Source organism: Oncorhynchus kisutch, linkage group LG16 (genome assembly GCF_002021735.2).
Source record: "Oncorhynchus kisutch isolate 150728-3 linkage group LG16, Okis_V2, whole genome shotgun sequence".
In the NCBI taxonomy this organism is placed as follows: domain Eukaryota; kingdom Metazoa; phylum Chordata; class Actinopteri; order Salmoniformes; family Salmonidae; genus Oncorhynchus; species Oncorhynchus kisutch.
Genome location: NC_034189.2, coordinates 33,884,513 through 33,908,805, shown reverse-complemented (window position 1 = coordinate 33,908,805; position 24,293 = coordinate 33,884,513). Strand labels below are relative to the sequence as shown.

General features: G+C 40.6%; 2 protein-coding genes across 3 annotated transcripts in view; one reads left to right on the top strand and one right to left on the bottom strand.

Annotated features, from left to right (window-relative positions):
• The window catches only part of etnppl (ethanolamine-phosphate phospho-lyase), a 65,780-nt gene extending 41,633 nt beyond the window's left edge, over positions 1–24,147 (top strand). The window contains exons 13-17 of one of the 2 annotated variants that reach the window (XM_031792263.1): positions 20,426–20,481; positions 20,703–21,899; positions 22,505–22,686; positions 22,824–22,900; positions 23,027–24,147. In XM_031792263.1, coding sequence (XP_031648123.1) covers positions 20,426–20,434 — 9 coding nt within the window. In that variant the 3' untranslated portion in view covers positions 20,435–20,481; positions 20,703–21,899; positions 22,505–22,686; positions 22,824–22,900; positions 23,027–24,147. Of the gene's footprint in view, positions 1–12,311; positions 12,968–20,425; positions 20,482–20,702; positions 21,900–22,504; positions 22,687–22,823; positions 22,901–23,026 lie in introns of those variants that run through there. The other variant, XM_031792262.1, reaches the window with a different exon arrangement.
• Positions 1,899–20,636, bottom strand: ostc (oligosaccharyltransferase complex subunit). The gene is made up of 4 exons (XM_020504444.1): positions 20,258–20,636; positions 14,011–14,104; positions 13,182–13,379; positions 1,899–2,439 (listed from the first exon to the last, which is right to left on the bottom strand). Exons 1-4 carry the CDS (start codon positions 20,394–20,396, stop codon positions 2,421–2,423), a joined length of 450 nt encoding a protein of 149 aa, XP_020360033.1. The 5' UTR covers positions 20,397–20,636; the 3' UTR covers positions 1,899–2,420.
• Positions 24,148–24,293: the final 146 nt, after the last annotated feature.

The following is a 24,293-nucleotide window of genomic DNA, read 5'->3' as shown; positions in this document are numbered from 1 at the left end:
TTCAGTTGTTTGGAAATTGCTCCCAAGGATGAACCAGACTTGTGGAGGTCTACAATTATTTTTCAGAGGTCTTGGCTGATTTCTTTTGATACTTCTGATACTTAATTTATACAGAGAACCCACATTTAGACCAGGGTCTCATTTTCAATGGTGTGTTCAAATAATAAAAAATCTAAACACCTTAAACAGAGAATTACAGAGAAAAAAAATCATATATAGGGGAAAAAAACAGTACCAGTCAAAAGCTGACACACCTACTTCATTTTTACTATTTTCTACATCGTGAAGACATCAAAACTATGATATAACACATATGGAATCATGTAGTAACCAAAAATGTTAAAAGTTAATGTGGAATTTCTTTACCTCTTATTGCGTTTGAGCCAATCAGTTGTGTTGTGACAAGGTAGCAGTGGTATACCAAATAGGGATAAGTCAATATTATGGCAAGAACAGCTCAAATAAGCAAAGAGAAACGACAGTCGATCATTACTTGAAGACATAAAGGTCAGTAAATCCGGAAAATATCAAGAACTTTGAACGTTTCTTCAAGTGCAGTTGCAAAAACCATCAAGCGCTATGATGAAACTGGCTCTCATTACCTCTGCTGCAGAGGATAAGTTCATTAGTTACCAGCCTCAGCCATTTAGGATCTTGAATACAAGACATGCGTCGGTGTATTGCACAAGATTTTCCCAACTCAGGAGCTCATGCTTTCTGAGGATGTAACAATGATGATGGCTATTGGGCTTCCTATCAAGCACTTTGAGACCTCAAATTGACTCAAATTATGTCAATTAGCCTATCAGAAGCTTCTAAAGCCATGACATCATTTTCTGGAATTTTCCAAGCTGTTTAAAGGCACAGTCAACTTAGTGTATGTAAACTTCTGACCCACTGGAATTCCCTGTCATGGCCAGCCTGGGATCTGTGCCTTAGACCGCTGTGCCACTCAGGCCTCGAATGACCGATGTTTTAATGACCGATTTGTCTGTCCATGATCAATTTGCCGGCCATTAAAAAGGGCAGTAATTTGAAAATGTATAGCTCCATTATAATTTATAAATATGTTGTCTGGCTTTAGACACGCAAATGTAACCTGGAGTGAAATGAGTCATCCATATGATGGAAATCTGTTGCAGTGACGGAGAACTTTAACCCGAGAATTATGATCTTACCTCAATTTCTGGTATGCCAGCAGCATACCACCCTGCATACCACTGCTGGCTTGCTTCTGATGCTAAACAGGGTTGGTCCTGGTCAGTTCCTGGATGGGAGACCAGATGGTGCTGGGCCAGTAGGAGGCACTCTTTCCTCTGGTCTAAAACTAAAGACACTGCCCTATGTAGGGTGCCGTCTTTCGGGTGGGATGTTAAACGGGTGTCCCGACTCTGGTCATTAAAGATCCCATGGCACTTAGAGTAGGGGTGTTAACCCCTGTGTCCTGGCTAAATACCTAATCTGGCCCTCAAACCATCATGGTCACTTAATAATCCCCAATTTACAATTGGCTCATTAATCCCCCTCCTCTCCCCTGTAACTATTCCCCAGGTTGTTGATGAGAATGTGTTCTCAGTCAACTTACCTGGTAAAATAATGGATAAATAAAAAAATTGCCACAAAATTCCTAGTTTATAAGTTTTTCTGGAAGCTGTGCTGCACCATTTTCCCTATGTGGGCAAGCCCAGTAGAAATGTGAGTTCACCAAGTAGCTTCAGCCCCTCTCCATATGACTGACAGCTAGCAAGATGCGCACACAGCAGAGCAATGACGTAGTGGTCCACTTTTGGCACTACCTTAAGAACTACTGGTTAAAAAGATTACAAAAGTACCGAAGAATCCAATTTAGTAAGGATATTACTAGTATATTATTTAAAAAATGTTAGAGAATGACAAGCTTTCTGGAAATAACATTTATTTAAGTTCCTAATAGACACACAAGTGACATGTTGGAAGGCATTTAGGAAGATAGAATGGTCTACAAAACATTACTTATCAATAACCCCAACAACCCACAAATTTACTGCTCATTCAGATGTATAATCAGGAAAGTGTCCCTCCTTCCAATGGGTGCATCTCAATGGTCTATAGCGGCTTTGTCTCCACATTCTCGCCATCTGCATTACTGAACTGAAGACAGGTTAACAATACAGCCTGTAAGGGAATTCCATCGCACCATTTAATGGAAGGAAAGGAGACGAGGATAGGAAGCCTCGACTATTGAGATGCACATTGTGACATTTAATACATCACTCAAACATGGTCAAAGGCTTATTGCCAGGGACAGATGTTACTGTCAATTCTTTATTTGCAATTTAAATATGTATTATCATAACATTTTAGGCTAGCTTAAATCAATTGAAGCTTAAATCTTTGGCAGTCCTTCACCATTCTGTCTTCGTAATGTGTTGTGTCAATCTTCAACCCATGAGGTACCCACTGAGGAGAAATAAAAACGAAAGGTAGAGACAGATTACAGTAGACTTCCAACATAGGTACAGTGAAAATAGAAAGGTAGACCCTGAACACAACACTTGACACATTTGTCTGCAGTTCAGGTAAAAAGCTGACTGACATCATAGACCTTAAATATGAGCATCACATTCTGCTAATGCAACTCACATGTAAATGACAGCTCTAATTTTGAGGACAACACTGAGTGCCTTGACGGGGGATGTTTCAACTCAAAATGCAACCTAAATCGACAAGTTTATGATATAGGCCTATATTCTGCATACTTATGTATTTGATAGTTTTAGTTCAGCCCAAATTATATTACAATGGTATTGCTTTAGCGCAACGACTGGATGTCTTTGGGATCAAGTAGCATGCTAGCTGATCCTGAACACTTCCAATCATTGCGCTAAACACTAGTTTAAGCTGCACGCAGAGATAAAGAAATGGTATCCATGAGTCTGACTAAGTAGAAAATGTGCTTTAAAAAAATCTTGCACTATCCCTTTAAAGCTGAGATCTGCATTAGGGGAAACTGCACCACTGGCTGCACCAAGGAGCATTTGCTGTCTTTGTTTTGTTTAAGACAGTGGAGAGAAGCATCAAGGTACAAAAATCGTAGTGCATCCTCTGCTGCGCTATCACACGTGCATTGATGTCCAATGAAAAATAAAGCGTTTTTTGTTTGAATTAGCGTATGTTTTGTTCACAACCGGACGTGGAAGTTTCACCACATCTACAGGGCCGCAGTGGAGAAGGTGAAAAGCTTCGTACACATTACTGACAATCTGAAAAATGGTCCAGCCACACAGACAAAGTGGTGAAGGCAGTGCAACAGCGTGTCTTCAACCTCAGGAGGCTGAATAAATTTGGCTTGGCCCCTAAGACGCAAACTCTTACAGATGCACCATTGAGAGCATCTTGTCGGGCTGAATCACCGCCTGGTACGGCACCACTAGCAACCGCATGGGCTCTACAGAGGGTGGTGCAGTCTGCCCAACGCATCACCGGGGGCACACTGCCTGCCCTCCAGGACACCTACAGTACCAGCTGTCACAGGAAGACCAAAAGACAACCACCCGAGCCACGGCCTGTTCACCCCGCTATCATCCAAAAGGCAAGGTCAGTACAGGTGCATCAAAGCTGGGATCGAGAGACAGAAGCTGTTTTTCAATCTCAAGGCCATCAGACTGTTAAATAGCCATCACTAGCCAGCCTCCACCCAGTACCCCGCCCTGAACTTAGTCACTGTCACTAGCAGGCTACCACCCGGCTACTCAACCCTGCACCTTAGAGACCGCTGACATATGCACAGACATAGAATCAGTGGCCACTTTAATAATGGAACACTGGTCATTTTTAATATTGTTTACATACAGTTTTCCTAATTTCATATGTAAATTCTGTATTCTAGTCAATGCCATCCTATTCAACTATTTTATAGTGGGGCAAAAAAGTTTAGTCAGCCACCAATTGTGCAAGTTCTCCCACCTAAAAAGATGAGGCCTGTAATTTATCATAGGTACACTTCAACTAACAGACAAAATGAGAAAACAAAAATCCAGAAAATCACATTGTAGGATTTTTTAATGAATTTATTTGCAAATTATGGTGGAAAATAAGTATTTGGTCAACAACAAAAGTTTCTCAATACTTTGTTAAATACCCTTTGTTGGCAATGACAGAGGTCAAATGTTTTCTGTAAGTCTTCACAAGGTTTTCACACACTGTTGCTGGTATTTTGGCCCATTCCTCCATGCAGATCTCCTCTAGAGCAGTGATGTTTTGGGGCTGTTGCTGGACAACACGGACTTTCAACTCCAAAGATTTTCTATGGGGTTGAGATCTGGAGACTGGCTAGGCCACTCCAGGACCTTGAAATGCTTCTTACGAAGCCACTCCTTCGTTGCCCGGGCGGTGTGTTTGGGATCATTGTCATGCTGAAAGACCCAGCCACGTTTCATCTTCAATGCCCTTGCTGATGGAAGGAGGTTTTCACTCAAAATCTAACGATACATGGTCCCATTCATTATTTCCTTTACACGGATCAGTCGTCCTGGTCCCTTTGCAGAAAAACAGCCCCAACGCATGATGTTTCCACCCCCATGCTTCACAGTAGGTATGGTGTTCTTTGGATGCAACTCAGCATTCTTTGTCCTCCAAACATGACGAGTTGAGTTTTACCAAAAGTTCTATTTTGGTTTCATCTGACCATATGACATTCTCCCAATCTGCTTCTGGATCATCCAAATGCTCTCTAGCAAACTTCAGACGGGCCTGGACATGTACTGGCTTAAGCAGGGGGACACGTCTGGCACTGCAGGATTTGAGTCCCTGGCGGCGTAGTGTGTTACTGATGGTAGGCTTTGTTACTTTGGTCCCAGCTCTCTGCAGGTCATTCACTAGGTCCCCTCGTGTGGTTCTGGGATTTTTGCTCACCGTTCTTGTGATCATTTTGACCCCACGGGGTGAGATCTCGCGTGGAGCCCCAGATCGAGGGAGATTATCAGTGGTCTTGTAGGTCTACAATTTCCTAATAATTGCTCCCACAGTTGATTTCTTCAAACCAAGCTGCTTACCTATTGCAGATTTAGTCTTCCCAGCCTGGTGCAGGTCTACAATTTTGTTTCTGGTGTCCTTTGACAGCTCTTTGGTCTTGGCCATAGTGGAGTTTGGAGTGTGACTGTTTGAGGTTGTGGACAGGTGTCTTTTATACTGATAACAAGTTCAAACAGGTGCCATTAATACAGGTAACGAGTGAAGGACAGAGGAGCCTCTTCAAGAAGAAGTAAGTTACAGGTCTGTGAGAGCCAGAAATCTTGCTTGTAGGTGATGAAATACTTATTTTCCACCATAATTTGCAAATAAATTCATTAAAAATCCTACAATGTGATTTTCTGGATTTTTTTTCTCATTTTGTCTATCATAGTTGAAGTGTACCTATGATGAAAATTACAGGCCTCATCTTTTTAAGTGGGAGAACTTGCACAATTGGTGGCTGACTAAATACTTTTTTGCCCCACTGTATATTTACACTTCTATCCTACAGATATTCTAAATATTCTATCCACATACTGTCCATACATCCCATCACACATTTATATACTGTATATTAATACTTATTTTTTATTTAACCTTTATTTAAACTAGGCAAGTCTTAAGAACAAATTCTTATTTAATGACAGTAAGCCATTACTGCACTGTTGGAGCTAAGAACAAGCATTTCACTATGCCCACAATAACATCTGCTAAATATGTGTATGCGACCAAAAAAATGTGATGACAACAAATTTCAACAGAGGGTTGTCCTGCAAGACTTTACAAAACTTTCAAAGACAAGGGTGTGTTCAGTACAACAGAACAGTGTTCAACATTTAATTGAATGGAAACGGTTCTGTACTGAATGACCAGTTGAAGAATGATGCGATTATGGTGGCAATCTGCAGTTCAAACAACAACATAGAGGTCACCTCGTCACCTTTTCGGGTAAACAGCTTAGGGATGGGGTTGTAAAAATGTAACCACACTTCCATTCAGAAAATCTGAATGGAGCTATGAAGCTATGAAGAGCTATGAAGAGCTATGAATGCAAGGACTAACCATCCATGATATCAACATGATAGTTAAATATGTTTTGAAGCTATACAGTGTTTAAAATTGAACAAACAATAGTGTAAAACAAGCTTATATTTGGGGTTTTGGTGGGGTTAAACCAGGGGTCGGCAACTGTTATGACTGGAAGAGTCATGTCAGTCGATAGGGGACCTAACATTCTACAAATACGTCATACAGAAATACGCTTCTACGAACGAGTTTACCACCGGGACTAAAAACTTGAGTTTAATTTCAAGTGAAGATAAACAAAAAAGTTACCTAGCCATCTTCCACCTCAACCAATGCTCTAAAAAGATGCGCTCTAAAGCCGACCTAATTGCCACAATACAAGCAACTCGATAGGATAGTTGAGATTGATCCGCATGGTCCCAAAGCCTGGCTAAAGTGCATAATTGTTGCATTTTGGAATGATTTTAGTAGCCTACAGTATTTAAAATAGTTGGGTATGAGCAAGGCTTCTTTTTTGTGGGGGGGGGTCTACTACTAGTGGTGTAAAGTACTTAAGTAAAAATACTTGTGCTTTTTCTTGACTACATTCCTCAAGGAAATAGTGTACTTTTTACTCCATACATTTTCCCTGACAGCAAAGAGTTCATTACATTTTGAATGCTTAGCAGGACAGGACTCACTAAACAAAAATGCTTTGCTTGTAAATTATGCGAGTGTTGGAAAGTCCCTCTGGCAAGCCGCAAATACATTTAAAAAATAGCAAGATTGTGCCGTCTGATTTGCTTAATAAGGAATTAGCAATGATTTACACTTACTTTGATACATAAGAATATTGTATCAATTCCATTCACTTTTGATATTTAAGTGAATTTAAAACCAAATACGTTTCGACTTGTACTCAAATAGTATTTTACTGGATGACTCACTTTTACTTATGTAATTTTCTATTAAGGCATCTTTACTTTTACTCAAGTATGACAATTGGGTACTTTTTCCACCGTCTACCACCATTTCTGATAAATATTTTTTTTTTAAGTATATATTGTATTTACTTTTATTCAAACAGGGAAGTCATAAAAAATTTGCCCTGCACAATACAAAAACAAATATAAATAAATAAAATAAACCAAACAGACTAGGGCTGTCCCCGACAAAAAGAAATTGGTCAACCGAAAGTCTGTTCTCTCGACCAATTGATTGGTTGAAATGTTAAAGTATTCAGACCCCTTCCCTACATTTTATTACGTTACAGCCTTATTCTAAAATGGATTAAATACATGTTTTTACTCAATCTACACACAATACCCCATAATGACAAAGCAAACAGATTTAGACATGGTTAGAAATTAAATTTAAAAAAGAAAATTTGCTATGAGAATAGAAATTTTGTTCAGGTGCATCCAGTTTCAATTGATCATCCTTGATGTTTCTACAACTTTGAGTCCACCTGTGGTAAATTCAATTGATTGGACATGATTTTGAAAAGGCACACGTGTATATATAAAGTCCCACTATTGACAGTGCACGTCAGAGCAAAAACCAAGCAATGAGGTTGAAGGAATTGTCCGTAGAGCCTAGAGACAGGATTGTGTCGAGGCACAGATCTGGGGAAGGGTACCACAAAATGTCTGCAGCATTGAAGGTCCCCAAGAACACAGTGGCCTCAATCATCCTTAAAATGGAAGTTCGGAACCACCAAGAATCTTCCTAGAGTTGGCTGCCTGGCCTAAAGGACTCTCACACCATGATAAACAAGATTCTCTGGTCTGATGAAACCAAGATTGAACTCTTTGGCCTGAATGCCAAGTGTCACATCTGGAGGAAACCTGGCACCATCCCTACGGTGAAGCATGTGGCAGCAACAAGCTGTGGGGATGTTTTTCAGTGGAAGGCACTGGGAGACTAGTCAGGATGGAGGGAAAGATGAACGGAGCAAAGTACAGAGATATCCTCAGGACCTCAGACTTGGGTGAAGGTTAACCTTCCAACAGGACAACAACCCTAAGGACATAGCCAAGACAACGCAGGAGTGACTCCAGGACAAGTCTGAATGTCCTTGAGTGGGCCAACCAGACCCCGGACTTGAACCCGTTCGAACATCTCTGGAGAGACCTGAAAAAAGCAGTGCAGCAACGCTCTCAACCTGAGAGCTTGAAAGGATCTGCAGAGAAATGGGAGAAACTCCAACTACAGGTGAGCCAAGCTTGTAGTGTCATACCCTAGAAGATCCGAGGCTGTAAAACGCTGCCAATGGTGCTTCAACAAAGTACTGAGTAAAGGGTCAGATTTTTTTTTACTGTTATTTATTTCACCTTTATTTAACCAGGTAGGCTAGTTGAGAACAAGTTCTCATTTACAATTGCGACCTGGCCAAGATAAAGCAACGCAGTACGACAAACAACCGGGTTACACATGGAACAAACACAGTCAATAATACAAAATTTAAAAAGTCTATATACAGTGTGTGCAAATGAGGTAGCATAAGAGGTAAGGCAATAAATAGGCCAAAGTGGCAAAATAATTACAATATAGCAATTAAACACTGAAGTGATAGACGTGTGCAAGTAGAGATACTGGGGTGCAAAGGAGCAAAATAAGTTAAATAACAGTATTTTTTTTAAACCTTTATTTAACTAGGCAAGTCAGTTAAGAACAAATTCTTATTTTCAATGACGGCCTAGGGACAGTGGGATAACTGCCTGTTCAGGGGCAGAAAGACAGATTTGTACCTTGTCAGCTCGGGGGTTTGAACTTGCAACCTTCCGGTTACAAGTCCACCGCTCTAACCACTAGGCTACCCTGCTGCCCCTTTTAATGTCTACATGACATTAAAAGAGGTCCAGACAACCTTTTGGTAAAGAACATAATGATAAGTAGTAAAACTGTCTCCTGTGAAAAATGAAGGGCGCTATGATAAAACGGCATCAAACAGTCACTGACGTTTAATAAATACAAACCAAAAAAAACGGTAAAAACTACATTTAAAAAAATGTCCTGCTCCTTCCATGACCTTTGCAACATTTATTTCCCTCTGCTCATGTCAGAGGGAGCCTTAACCTTTTTTTTTCGAACCTATTCCTAACTTAACCCGCCAAGACAATGTGCTGTTGGACGTTGGTACCCAGCCAGGCGCTAATGAGTCTCTCTTCTCACTGTATTGGATGATAAATTGTGCACCTTAATTCACAATTTAATTTAAGCCTAACTGAATGATGGTGAAGAGGTTGATTTGATTTTGAAAGACAAGTGTAATTAGTGTTATGCCTAATTGTCAGCAGCAAATCATTTGACCACACACTTTAGGGGTTGACCATTCTTTTATATTTTACTTTGTAAAAATAAAGCTATGGGACTGTTTTATTTACTATAACTGTATTACTAATCAAATTTATTGTAAGGAAATTAAAACATGGTACATGTTGCAGTAGGCCTTCAGAATAATGCAAAACATATCCTTGACTCAATCCAGTGAAGCAATTGATGCCAGCCCACTGAATGAATGGCAAATGGATGAAATGGGTGATACTGCACCTCACTTCCCAATTGAATTTCAAAATTAGGCCTAACTGGGTGAAGAAGTTGATTTAATTTATAAAGACAATAGTGTAATGAGTTTATGTTATGCCCATTTATCAGTGTTAGCGCTCATGTTAATAATTTGACTGCTGGAAATTGTATATAATCTTCCCAGACACTGAGTACAACATTCACAATGGCAAGCCGAACCAAACTAAGGGACGCACTGACAGCGTTGCAAATGCTGCAGAATTTAAATGAGTTGGATGGAGAATCGGATATTGTGCTTGAAATCAAAGTTGCTGATGAAGAGTCATCTGATTCTGATGTTTACTTCGAGCCTCGGCCTCCGATGCCTGAGCCTCGCCGCAGAAACAGAACAGAGCCAACAGACGGTGATCCCAAGTGCCACGTGAGACAGGAGTCGAAGGGATGGCACGGTTTGGGTAGAAAAGAGACCAACAGGAAGGCGGCCTCACCAGAATATTCACAAAGAGAGCAGGTCCTACACCTCATGCAGAGACAAATTGCCAGAGTACTCACTTTTCTTTGTTTGTGACATGCAGATAGTACAGTCTCTGTGCTGCAACATCACTCATATGCACCGAAAAGGAAACAGAACGAGGAACATGTGTATGAATGAACTGAATGCATTTATTGCACTCTTGTATGTCCACGTAGCATAAGGCAGAAAGAGCATGGATGTGGAGTCATTAGTCTGATAGGTATGGGGTGGACTTTTTCCAGAGAGACCATGCCACGCAACCGCTTCAGAGAGATCATGCGACACCTGCGTTGATAACAAGGAGATGAGACCAATAGGCGTGCAGACAGACAAGTTTGCCGCCGTCTCAGACACCTAGAAAAGTGTTGTAAAGAATTGCACTGCTTTACAAGCCAGGAGACATCATAACTGATGAGTAACTGTTCCCAACAAAAGCTCGGTGCCATTTTACCCAATACATGGTCAACAAACCAGACAGATTTGGAATTGATTTTTAGTTGACCGCTGATGTCAAAACCAAGAACTTGCTCAATGGCTTTCAAAATCGAAACCAGGCCAGTGGGTGAGCGACTGTTTGAGACTGTTGTTGAGACTCGTGGAGCCTTACATTGGCAAAGGCAGAAATGTGGCCATGGCAGACAAATTGATTGCAAAGAAGACTAGCCTGCTTGGAATAGTGAACAAACAAAGGCGGGAGCTGCCCCTCTGCGCAAATCATACCAGCAAAGCTGTACTCCACAGTAACGGAAAGTGGTAAAGCAACACTTATGGTGTACAGATGCAAAAGAAAGTGTTTGCATCCTCAGCACCATGCATCCCACTGTTGCCATTGGCAGTGACCAGAAAAAGAAACTGGAGACAGACGACAAATCTCTGCTATATACATATATCTTTTCCATCTGTCAAACACCAAATATAATCTTATATTGATGCACTAGTTATCAAGCGTTGGTGCTTATGTTTGCTGTACCTTGCGTGTTGATATGCATCTGATGCATTTGCTGCATAAGGACAACATTCTCTTGTCTAGCAGGTGCTAATATATGTATGCAGGGTATTTGTATGTATGACCTTGTTCGATTACAGAACCATCCGATGAGTGAAGATGTAATCCAGCCAAGGCAATCTTACAAGAACTTGAAAACAGCATGTATTTAGTTTTGCCAGTATTAAGCATACGTTTTAAAAATCAGTAATGGCTTCCTGTACAGATGCACAATCAGACTGTAGCTTGGTAAAATCCAGGTCAGCAGTCAGAGCAATTGCGTACATATTAGGATCATACGCATATTGATGAAATGTCAATTCTTTAACAGATTGACCAATAGCATTTATAAAAATAGTGACAAAAACCGGTCCCAAAACAGACTCCCGCAGAACCCTTATGTACTTCAAGAAATTCGGACTTAACCCCATCAATCACGATGGCCTGAGTTCTGTCACTAAGAGAATCATGAAACAATGAGCAGGTGTCAGAACCCAGCAAAGTTTCTTATTTACCATAGATTCAAGAATTTTAGCTAGACACAGAGGCCTAGAGATGGGACAATAATTATCAAGATCACTACTATCCCCGCCCTCATGGAGTAGCAGCATGTTAGCGGTTTTCCATACTTTAGTATATTTCCTGACAATGTTAGATTTAAGATATGGGTTACTGAGTCAGCAATGAGGGGGCAGCACACTTGAGCATACAGTGCATGATGGAATGCCCAATGCTATAACCACTAACCCTAACTCATGGCATCCGTGACAGAGGGAGAAGCGTCCATCCATGTATAAGATAGTCTAGCTAGCTACATTTTCAGATATTACACATTTCTAATTTTCTCAGAAAGTCACTTTAAATTTGAAGTTAAATTGTACTGTTAGCTAGCTAACGTTATGCGTATGATCTGTGTCGTAATATTATTATTACCTCAGAGCTATTTGCATTGCTAGTTATAGCCTAATGTTAGCTAGCTAACATTGAACCTGGTTGGTTAGCTACCTGCAGATTCATGCAGGGTAGTAACGTTATGAGTTGGGATTATGGTTCATTGTTTAGCTAGCTAGCTGCATGTCTCAACAAAAGAATCCACTATGCAAGTAACCATTTCAATAGAATGTTCATGTCACTGACAACTGTCAATAGACAGCTGGGGGGGAATGGAATTATTTTATTATGACTTTATTTCTCGGTCGGGGGTCACTCCGAGATCAGTCTAGGTTCACTAACCTCAGGAGGCTGAATAAATGTGCCGTGTCACCTAAAACCCTCAAGCTTTTACAGATGCACCATTGAGAGCATCCTGTCGGGCTGTATCACCGCCTGGTACAGTAACTGCACCGTCCACAACCACAGGGCTCCTCAGAGGGTGGTGCTAGCTGCACAACGCATCACCGGGGGCAAACTACCTGCCCTCCAGGACCCCTACAGCACACAATGGCCAAAAAGATCATCAAGCACAACATCCACCCGAGCCACTGCCTGTTCACCCCGCTACCATCCAGAAGGCAAGGGCAGTACAGGTGAATCAAAGCTGGGACCGAGAGACTGAAAAAAACTGCTTCCATCTCAAGGCCATCAGACTGTTAAATAGCCATCACTAGCACAGAGAGGCTGCTGCCTACATACAGACTTGAAATCATTAGCCACTTTAATAAATGGATCACTAGTCACTTTAATGTTTACATATCTTGCATTACTCATCTCATATATTTATACTGTATTCTATACTATCTATTGCATCTTAGCCTATGCCGCTCTGACATTACTCATCCATATATTTATACATTCTTATTCGATTTCTTTACTGAAGATGTGTGTATTGTTAGATATTACTGTACTGTCGGAACTAGAAGCACAAGCATTTCGCTACGCTCACAATAATATCTGCTAACCATGTGTATGTGACCAATAAAATATGATGTATCTGTTACTATCAAGAGTGTTACTTGTGTTGATGATTAGGTCCCCTTTAAACCAGACAAACAAATGTGTAAAAACACAGCAACTTGATGGTTTTAAATGGGAGCAGTAGGGTGGGGAAGGGTTTTGTTGCGCTGTCCATCCTAAAAGTAGCAAACTTCTCCCCACCCCAGAGTTTCATGTGTTTTAGGTTGGGGGCACGATTGGAAATTTTCACGAGAGTAGACTTACGGCAGTTTCATTCTCATGAACACCCTGGCCATGAAGAAGCTGAGCAGGACACTGACAAAACCGATGAACAACAGAAGGAAGCGGTTGAGTTTAGGGATGTTTGGGGCATTCGAGCGATCCAGGATTATGAAGCCCAAGCCTCCCATGGTGAAGAGGAAACTGGAGGCCAACCCTTCCATGATGTACTGGCCATTCACTCTTCATAGGAAAGAGAAAAAAATAAGATGGTTATGGGACTACCCCTCTCAAATTTGTGCAATACAATGCAGATAATGAATGGAGTAAATAATAGCCCCAGGCATTGACAATGCAGAAACAGCATACACTTGGAAAGTGTTAACTCTCAAGATCCCAAAGGGGATTACAGTTGAAGGGTTCTCAGTCGAACGTATGGACCACAGCTGGCCAAATGTGTACTACAGTCCCAATGCTGTTTTAACATTTAGAAACTTGAATAATCCTTGCTTGCAATGCGGTTTTGGAAACATTTGGAACTGAACTTTCATATAAGCAAGAAATCATTTTTCAAATATAACCGAAACACTTTCTGTACATCGTTTCAGCACAGTTGCACAGAGCAATTTCCATTAGAGTGCAACTGGGTAGGATGTAGTGTACGTTGGCTGGAAGCATGTGTTATTCAAAACACAGCCACTTGCAACTGTGCCAAAACTGGGTACAGTAAGAGTATATTTCGTATAAAAAAAAAGAAATTGCACTGATATGAAATTTCGAAATGTTTCCCAAACTCATAACGCAAGCAAGGCGCATTAACACTATGATTAGTCTACTGTACATGAATGGGCAAGGAAAGGTGTTGCGTACTTACCTGTATGCCAAAAAGGCGACAGGCCGCTGGTGCCCATGTTCATCGGTCATTGAACCCACACTAGGTGGTTCCACAATGACATCGTAGATGATGCCTGCAGATGGGAGAGACACGAGGAAATCAGTTAGCTAACTAGCTAGTAGCAAGAAGGAAAATCAACAGTTACGCACTGGCATAATAATATGAATTGGGATGGTAAATGCCATGTGTAAGGGTAAAGGAGGGTGCAAAGCTAGCCCATACCAGCTGAGTTGGCTTCGTAGTTTGCTACATGTTAGCCTACTCAATCGGCTAATAAATAAATCTAAATCTTTATTAGCCACAGTATTGTGAAAGCTACTCTGAAAATAGTGTTTACCAAGCTGCTAACAATAACGTCAATGTCACTTAAAAGGTTTAACTACGTTACTTTGAAAACATACACTACATGAGCAAAAGTAGTCAAACACCTCACAAAAATCACAGGCATTAACATGGAGTTAGTCCCCCCTACAGCACTTGGCAGTCCTGTTCAGTGAGAGGCCACACAAGCTGAGCTTTTGTTGCTCCTAGATGTTTCCACTTCACAATAACAGCACTTACAGTTGGCCGGGCCAGCTCTAGCAGGGCAGAAATTTGATGGACTTGTTGGAAAGGTGGCATCCTATGATGGTGCCATGCTGAAAGTCACTAAGCTCTTCAGTAAGGCCATTCGACTGCCAATGTTTGACTATGGAGTTGTATACCTGTGGCTGTATACCTGTGGCTGAAATAGCAGAATCAACTAATCTGAAGGTGTCCACATACTTTTGTATGTATAGTGTAGTTCACTACCTACTGAAAAATGATCATATCTAAATCTGAAATGTCATACATAAAGTTAAGAAACATGGCACTGGAGTCAGATGTCAGCAGAATGCTTTTTTTTTTTTTTAAGCGAGTGGCTTCTAATTTGTGACCTGATCTTTATTTCTGAATGTGCAAATTCTTGCGATTTCTCGTGATCTGTGCTATCCGGGATCCTTGGGACGTTCCTACCCCCCCCTCATTAAAATTAAATTGAAATGGTCAAGATAAGGCTTAAGGTAGGGAAGCGACGTCCCAAGGACTCCAAAACATGGTCCTGTCATGAGTTCAGTACCATTTACCTTTTCTGAAGACAAAGGAATTCTCCGGTTGGAATATTATTGAAGATGTATGTTAAACATCCTAAAGATTGATTCCATACATCGTTTGACAAGTTTCTACACGGTCTGTAACGGAACTGACATTTCGTCTGCAACTATGAAAGCGCTACGTGAGTTTTGATTTGTTTACCAAACGCGCTAACAAAAGTAGCTATTTGGACATAAATGATGGACATTATCAAACAAATCAAACATTTATTGTGGACCTGGGATTCCTGGGAGTGCATTCGGTTGACTCCAACATGGCGGATATATGTATTTGTTCTCTGAGCGCTGTTCTCAGATTATAGCATGGTTTGCTTTTTGCGTAAAGCTTTTTTAAAATCTGACAGCGGTTGCATTTAGGAGAAGTATATCTTAAATTCCATGTATAACACTTGTATTTTCATCAACATTTATGATGAGTATTTCTGTAAATTGTTGTGGCTCTCTGAAAATTCACCGGATGTTTTTGGAACTACTGAACATAATGCGCCCAATGTATACTGAGATTTTTTTATACAAATATGAACTTTCCCGAACAAAATATGCATGTATTGCGTAACATGAAGTCCTATGAGTGTAATCTGATGAAGATCAAAGGTTAGTGATTCATTTTCTCTCTATTGGTGCTTTTTGTGACTCCTCTCTGGAAAATGGCTATGTTTTTCTGTGGCTTGGCTCTGACCTAACAATCGTTTGTGGTGCTTTCGCTGTAAAGCCCATTTGAAAATCGGACACTTGGTGGGATTAACAACAAGATTACCTTTAAAATGGTATAAGATATTTGTAATGCTTGAGGAATTTTAATTATGAGATTTGTTGTTTTGAATTTGGCGCCCTGCACTTTCAGTGGCTGTTGTCATATTGATCCCTTTAACGGGATTGCAGCCCTATGAAGTTTAAGGACAACAAAGTCAAGGTATTGGAGTGGCCATCTAAAAGCTCTGACCTCAATCCTAAAGAAAATGTGTGGGCAGAACTGAAAAGGCGTGTGCAAGCAAGGAGGCCTACAAACCTGACTCAGTTACACCAGCTCTGTCAGGAGGAATTTGCCAAAATGCACCCAACTTATTGTGGTAAGATTGTGGAAGGCTCCCCAAAACATTTGACCCAAGTCAAACAATTTAAAGGCAATGCTACCAAATACTAATTGAGTGTATGTAAACTTCTGACCCACTGGGAATGTGATGAAAGAAATGAAAGCTGAAATAAATCACTACTATTATTCTGACATTTCACATTTTTTAAATAAAGTGGTGATCCTAACTGACCTAAGACAGGGTATTTTGACTCAGATCAAATGTCAGGAATTGTGAAAAACTGAGTTTAAATGTATTTGGCTAAGGTGTATGTAAACTTCAACTGTATATGACTAAAGAATCACAAATACAGGCATTTACCTTTTCATGGTAGGAAGATGGAAAGGTAAATACCTGTCTATTTGTAAAGAAAATATTTCATTATTTCATTATTCTTTTAGTCATATCCCAGTTAACCCATTTAATTATGGCCCTGCCAAAACCTTTTCTTTAATAAAAATATTATTTATATTTGGAACGACAAGCCAGAACAAAATTAAACAGACCTATTCATATTAATTCGCATGGAATGTCCGAGACATGTGCAAGTATTTTAAACAATTACATTGATAGAACTCACAATCTACCCCTCCCCCCCCAAAAATAAAAAAAATCAGTCAGATCTGGCACTGGATGAATGTGTATTAATCCTGAGGTGCGTTCATGAACGTTTTCCCCGTCGCTGCAACCCCCGTACGGAATCTGGAAAGGTCAAGAGCGATGCGTCCCCCGAAACAAGCCACACTGCTTCTTGACACTGCTCCCTTAACCCGGAAGCCAGCAGCACCAATGAGTCGGAGGAAACACCGTACTAGAGGTTGACCGATTAATCGGAATGGCCGATTTCAAGTTTTCATAGCAATCGGAATTTTTGGAGACAATATTTGGCCTTTTTTTTAAGTTTTTTTTTTTTACACCTTTATTTAACTAGGCAAGTCAGTTAAGAACACATTGTTATTTTCAATGACCGCTTAGGAACGGTAGGTTAACTGCCTCATTAAGGGGCAGAACGACAGATTAGTACCATGTCAGCTCGGGGGATTCAAACTCACAGTTAACTAGTCCAACGCTCTAATCACCTGCCTCTCGTTGCACTCCACGAGGAGACTGCCTGTTAAAAGAATGCAGTAAGCCAAGGTAAGTTGCTAGCTAGCATTAGTCTTGTAAAAACAATCTAAATAACTAGTTAACTACACATGGTTGATGATATTACTAGTTTATCTAGCGTGTCCTGCAGTCAGTGTATATGCAACTGTTTGGGCCGCCTAATTTGCTAGAATGTATGTCATTATGACACATTGTACAACCTCCAATGTTGTAACAGCAATATTTAGACTTATGGATGCGACCCGTTAGATAAAGTACGGAACAGTTCCGTATTTCACTGAAAGAATAAACGTTTTGTTTGAGATGATAGTTTCCGGATTCGACCATATTAATGACCTAAGGCTCGTATTTCTGTGTGTTATGTTATAATTAAGTCTATGATTTGATAGAGCAGTCTGACTGAGCGATGGTAGGCACCAGCAGGCTCGTAAGCATTCATTCAAACAGCACTTTGTGCGTTTTGCCAGGAGCTCTTCGCAATGCTTCAAGCATTGAGCTGTTTATGACTTCAAGCCTATCAGGCTCGTGTAACCGATGTGAAATGTCTAGCTAGTTAGCGGGGTGCGCGCTAATAGAGTTTCAAACGTCACTCGCTCTGAGACTTGGAGTAGTTGTTTGCCTTGCTCTGCGGCTTTTGTGAAGCGATGGGTAACGATGCTTCGAGGGTGGCTGTTGTCAATGTGTTCCTGGTTCGAGCCCAGGTAGCGGCGAGGAGAGGGATGGAAGCTATACTGTTACACTGGCAATACTAATGCGCCTTTAAGAACATCCAAATAGTCAAATGTATATGAAATAAAAATCGTATAGAGAGAAATAGTCCTATAATTTCTATAATAACTACAACCTAAAACTTCTTACCTGGGAATATTGAAGACTCATGTTAAAAGGAACCACCAGCTTTCATATGTTCTCATGTTCTGAGCAAGGAACTTAAACGTTAGCTTTCTTACATGGCACATATTGCACTTTTACTTTCTTCTCCAACACTTTGTTTTTGCATTATTTAAACCAAATTGAATGTGTTTCATTATTTATTTGAGGCTAAATTGATTTTTATTGATATATTATATTAAGTTAAAATAAGTGTTCAGTCAGTATTGTTGTAATTGTCATTATTACAAAAAAATTAAATTGAAAAAAAATAAATAAATAAATGCCCGAATAATCGGTATCGGCTTTTTTTGGTCCTCCAATAATCGGTATCGGCGTTGAAAAATCAGTCGGTCGACCTCTACACCGTACAGCTGGCGACCAAAGTCAGTGTGCATGCGGAATGTTTGCTATGTTCCAGAAAAGTTTGTTCTGAACGACACATTTCCCCAAAACGTTCTTGAACAGACTGGTATGTTTGCTCCTTTTTGGTGAGTGTGGCGAGGTGTGGCTTGAAGCAAAGATTTAAAAGGCAGTGCCAAGCTGACAGCTTTCCAACCCCTCCCCTTTTTTCAACTGGACTTTCAGTTCAGCACCGTTTCTGTTCAATGAAATGTTCCAGAACATACTGAACATAGGACTTATTACGGCAAGCACCAGCAGATCAAACGAATAACTAAAATGAAAGCTTAGAAAAAGTCAGTAACACATCATGGCAGGGTAAGCCGACAAAACAAAGACCTAATTTTAAGTGTTTCTAAAATCCCCTACGGGAAAAAATTATTGTTGAAAAAAAACAATTGGAACCATTTCCCTGTTTGACCGTTAGGTTTTATGGGTATTATGACTCATGCGGTGGTACTCTATGGGTGCGTTCTTAAATTCACTCTGGCTATCTACTCCGATTTCAGAGCACTCTCGTCTGAGTGTAGCAGAGCACAGAATAACTAATAGTTTATGTAACGGATGTGAACCGGCTAGCTTAATTAGCGGTGCGCGCTAAATAGCGTTTCAATCAGTGACGTCACTTGCTCTGAGACCTTGAAGTAGTAGTTCCCCTTGCTCTGCAAGGGCCGCGGCTTTTGTGGAGCGATGGGTAACGATGCTTCGTGGGTGACTGTTGATGTGTGCAGAGGCGCCCGGGTATGGGCGAGGGGACGGTCTAAAGTTATACTGTTACATTTACTTACGCTCAACACCCGTTCAAAATGGTGAATGTCAGTAAAAGTCGTAAAAAGAAATGTAATTGAATTGTTGCCAGCAGCATAGTTACAGTCACCAACGCTCTGGATAACATTAACACCCTAATTTACCCTAGTTCTGCTAGGGCGAGTAAAATGGTCAGAGTGAGATTATCTAATTTGCGTCTGTAAATAGTTTGTATATTTTAGCTTGGGTGCTTGACTGCCGTTGAGGTCACACTCGAATAAACCCAACTCCTAGGCCAGAGGGTTCAGTGTGCGCTCTGAACTCGGAATTTAGGAACGGAAGGTCTGACAACGGTCTGAATTTACACCCAGAGCGCACTCTGGCACTCCAGATTGAATTGACGAACACACCCTATAACAAACAATGCCAAGATCATTGTGAATTATGTCAAACTGTTTTTAATTTAGCTTATTTTGCCAAATAAACAAATGTATTACAGTAACTGATGGAATTCATTTTCCCGCTATACCGTAAACGAGCGTGACCCCAAAACCACAATATGTACTGAACCGTGGGTTTGGTGAACAGTTACAGCTAGCTAGTACTAGCTAGCTAATTAGTTAGCTACACAATAGCCAACTCCTCCGTACTCGGCCCAACACTGATTAGCCGATTGAATTAGGTCTGACTGCATAAAATACGTGTGATGGGTGAAGACGTTGAATCATATTTTAGTAGGCAATACATGTACCTAACGTTAGCTGTTTAGAAGCCGGATGTAACTTTAAACATTAACAGACAAATCCTGTATCGAGGCTTTACAAAACCATCGGTTACAGCTACCTAGTTAAACTGTCTTGACAGCTAACGACGCTGCAGTGTTCGACAACTTACCTCCAGTGATGAGAAAGTACGATACAATAACGATCGCATAGACTGTCATAGCCGACGGCATGTGCAGCCATGATGGCTTTTTGAGTTTTATATTAGGACATTCCAACACTGCGAAAGGTACACCGTATAATGTCTCCATTGCTAATTCAATACGAATTTACTCTTCAGGTAAACTGAGATGTCTGGCTGCTACGACGACGTGTCCAGGAAGTACCGAAAATCTAGTTAGTAGATAAACACTTCTAAGCAAATACTACACTTTTTAATCACAAATAATGAATTTCATGCACTGAAATGTTATTTCATATTTAATATAACTATTCTATATACACATCTGGAAGACAATCTGAACTGACATGTGACCACAGTTTATTATCCTTAAAATGTTTCGCTTACCTGCTAAGACCTTTAGTGTTGACGTAGATATTGTGCGACACTCAACCAGGTTCTAGAAAAAAGGAACTCCCGCTTGCAGCGAAACGAAATATTCCTTCGAGGACTCTCCCAAGCCAATGGGCTCTCAGCAACGCTTCCACCGGCTCGTCATTACGCCGTGTGCACTGCGCGGTGAAACACCGCTACTGTTTGGATTCTTTACATACAATAGAAATAAGCGGAATCATTTTTATGTAATTAATTTCATTATTCTTTTGGCCAAATTTCATATACACAAATGTAAATTTACAAACAGAAAACCACATTTTCGTACCATACAAAAATAAATTGAACTGTATTTTAAGACGGTTAAATGCTCTACTAACAAAAGAGCTGTTAGAATTGTAAGTATATGCATGTCCCTTAAGGTCCTTGTGTAATTGTAATGTGATATTGTACCCCCTAGCTCGATTGTCTATTGTTTGTAATCTATGTATGCTTGTGTTCCCTCATGTGCTTTTATGTATTGATTTGATATTAATAAAACATTTAAAAAGAAAAGATAAAAGAAAAAAAAGAAACACCGCTTCCCATTCATTTTCAAGTGGAAGGAAAACGGAGAGGGCAGGAGACCGTTGAGCGGCGTGATGTTAGACGTTTCCCAGCTTTATGCAAATCACCAGCGGCGACTGCTAGGCAATGACCAATCATATATATTTTATTTAACCAGGCAAGTCAGTTAAGAACACATTGTAATTACAATGGCGGTCTACCCCGGCCTAACCCCGACGACGCTGGGCCAATAGATCATTTAAACAACGTAGCAACGCCCACTTCCGCTCAACTTCCTACATGATACATAGCTTCCTGTCAGCCTGATAGTAGCCATACTAGCCTCTAAGTCGCTCGTTTTATCATTACCTCATTATATTAATATAATTTTCCTATAGCTTTTAAAAAAATATATTATTGTTGAAAATTGTGTTTATCCGTTCAGTTAGTGATTTTTGTCATTCGATTATTGTGTTCTGTGTCTTTTTTTGTCTCGTTTAGCTAGCTATTAACGCGCTAACCATTATTAAGGTGGCTAGTAATTAGTCAACACCCCTGCTTACCATGGCATTGTTTTACACAAGGTGCTTGAAGAGCTGCCAAAGGTAACAGTGACGGGTGTACATCGTCTGGCCAAGACAATTAGCAAAGCACCGACCTCCAAGTTGGAAAAAGGTTTAAAACTTTGTCTCCAGTTATCTTTTCTACTATGAAGGTAAGTGTAGCCAAGTTGCCTATCAGACCAGACAAGGACGTTTACTCACAAAGCTGTAACGTATTTTAAAACATTTTACAGTAGCTAGCTAACATTATGATTGCTCATTCTTTTTTATTCAAAACAGTTTTGAACAGTGATAAAATGACAGGAGAGGTCAGCATAAGGGCTTGCTGCTACAAGTCCATGAGGAAAAATGAGAAACCACACAGTTTGAGTGTAGGGTGAAAAGGCAGCTGTTTGTGACACACTACATGCCAGTTATACAGTCAGAGATAAAGCCTGGTCTCAGGCTAAGAAGTTCCTGTCAATGGAGATCTGCATTATGAGGCATTGCTTAGTTTAGGACCAGGCTTAACCCATGTCTATGAAACCGTTTTTAGTTTAGTAACTGTTCAGGCGTCTTTGTTTCTGTAAACTCTGTCATGTTGGATGCATTTGATTAAGTTTAAACAAGGGCATATGCCCTTAATATAAATGTTTAAACCCATATTGTTGTAATGAATTTAATGGCGTATGTTGCACCAGTCACTTCTGTTTGCTGGTCGTAACTCATGTTGAGTGATTTTATAGTCTAATCATTTTCTTTTTATATCCCCACGTAGGTTGTACTGAAGCTCTCTGAGCCAGAAACAATGAGACATCACTGTTTGTGTTGCTGGCACTGCATTATGCAACCACACAGTTGCATTACTATTCCAGTCTGCACACTATTCCCAGATGGGAACATCAGTCATCCCACCTGTGCACAGAGGCCAGGCAGCAGTGGCATAAGCCCAGGACTATGGTATGTTTTAATAGCTATACCACATATAAACATCATATGGTCATAATCATATCATAATGCTAAGAAATTATATCATGAACACTTAAATCGTCTCATGATTAGATTTAGAATAGTGCCCTTGTACTCTCTATTTACAGGGTCTGAAACCTGGGCCTATAGGCAAAATGACCATCACCAAGCCCACCAAAAGGTGGATGGCAGAAAGAGGGATTAGGTGAGTATTCCCTAATAGCCAGTATAGTAGGTAGTAGCTGGTCATGTCCTATTACAGTTTGACTATATAAAATTATTGAGTACATTGTTTAGATTGGCTAACCACAGCGGCTGCTTTGCTTTGCAGAAGTACACTCTACAGTGCCGTTCTTGAACCGCTCCCTGACTTCTCAGTTCTTCAGATAGAAGAGGCATAAAATAACTTTGACCCTCTATCCAAGCCATTGATCTGCAGCATGGGGATGTCTGCTGAAAAGCTTTTAGCCAAGGAAAGATGCAAGTGGGGAGCCTCCTGTCTTACCAGCAGCCACCAATCACAATGCAACTCATAGGTCACCATAAGGAGACACCACCATTCCCTTCACTGCCCCTGGATTGCTACAGACTGGAGAACAACTTTCAAGGCTGCACATTTGTGTTCAGTGAAGGAGACCAGCTTCACATAGTCTCTTCAGGTGAGCTTCGCAACAGCCCATAAAATAGAGGAAGCTACTAGAGAACAGAGTGCTTTCTCCGACTGGCAGGTGCTACGGAAACCAAGACTGACCTCGTTACGGTTCTGAGAGGCTTGCCATGTGAGAGTGCCTGCGGATGTCTGCCATCTAGCTGAAAGGATCCTCAAAGGCACAGCACCAACAGCTGACATGAAGAGGGGACTGGAGTTGGAGATGGAAGCAGCCAGTGACTACTGCAAGATGCAGAATGTCAAATGCTCACCCTGTGGCCTCATACATCCTGACATCCCTTGGTTTGCTTCTTCTCCTGATGGCCTGGTCTACAACCCTCTCGAGCATCCACCTTTTGGCCTAGTTGAGATTAAGAACCCGAACGTAAAAGATTTTGTGGATTGTAAGTACGTTCACATGCATAACGGTGAACCTTCCCTGAAGAGGCATCATACCTACTACTGGTAAGTTCAAGGTCAGCTCTACATCACTGAGTTGGAGTGGTGTGACTTTGTTGTCTGTGGACATGAGAACATTCTGTTTGAGATAGTACAGAGACCCAGTGGTGTTCACACTAATTAGAGTGAAGAGTGACTGGTACTACTTATATGTGTACATGCAAAAGTTATTAGGCAGGAAAGCCTAAATAACTCCAGACAGGCTCCTGTACCTTTCAATTAATGAAAGTGAAACAAACTAACAAATCTGTCTGCAATTAATTAATTAATAAGTCATTTTAAATTATTCAGTAAAAAAAATTCAGTTCTCTTGTCACTGTAAATAAAAATTCTGTCCAACATTTTGTGTTTGGAGTATAAGCAGTGGTGTTTATTATCAATACATGGACTACAGGGTGTTAGACAATGTGGATGGTCACAGCAAAAAAAAGGAAAGATGCATTGCAGTTGTAGCTCATTGCACCTTGGCCCATGCCTTCACAAGAGGCCC

What these genes read in the sequence shown, in the direction of transcription:
- ostc (XM_020504444.1), bottom strand. Translation starts at nt 20,396, where the DNA reads ATGGAGACATTATACGGTGTACCTTTCGCAGTGTTGGAATGTCCTAAT. An exon ending in GTACTTTCTCATCACTGGAG is followed by an intron (nt 14,105 to 20,257) that starts GTAAGTTGTCGA and finishes TCCCATCTGCAG; the next exon opens with GCATCATCTACGATGTCATT. An exon ending in GTCGCCTTTTTGGCATACAG is followed by an intron (nt 13,380 to 14,010) that starts GTAAGTACGCAA and finishes TTTCCTATGAAG; the next exon opens with AGTGAATGGCCAGTACATCA.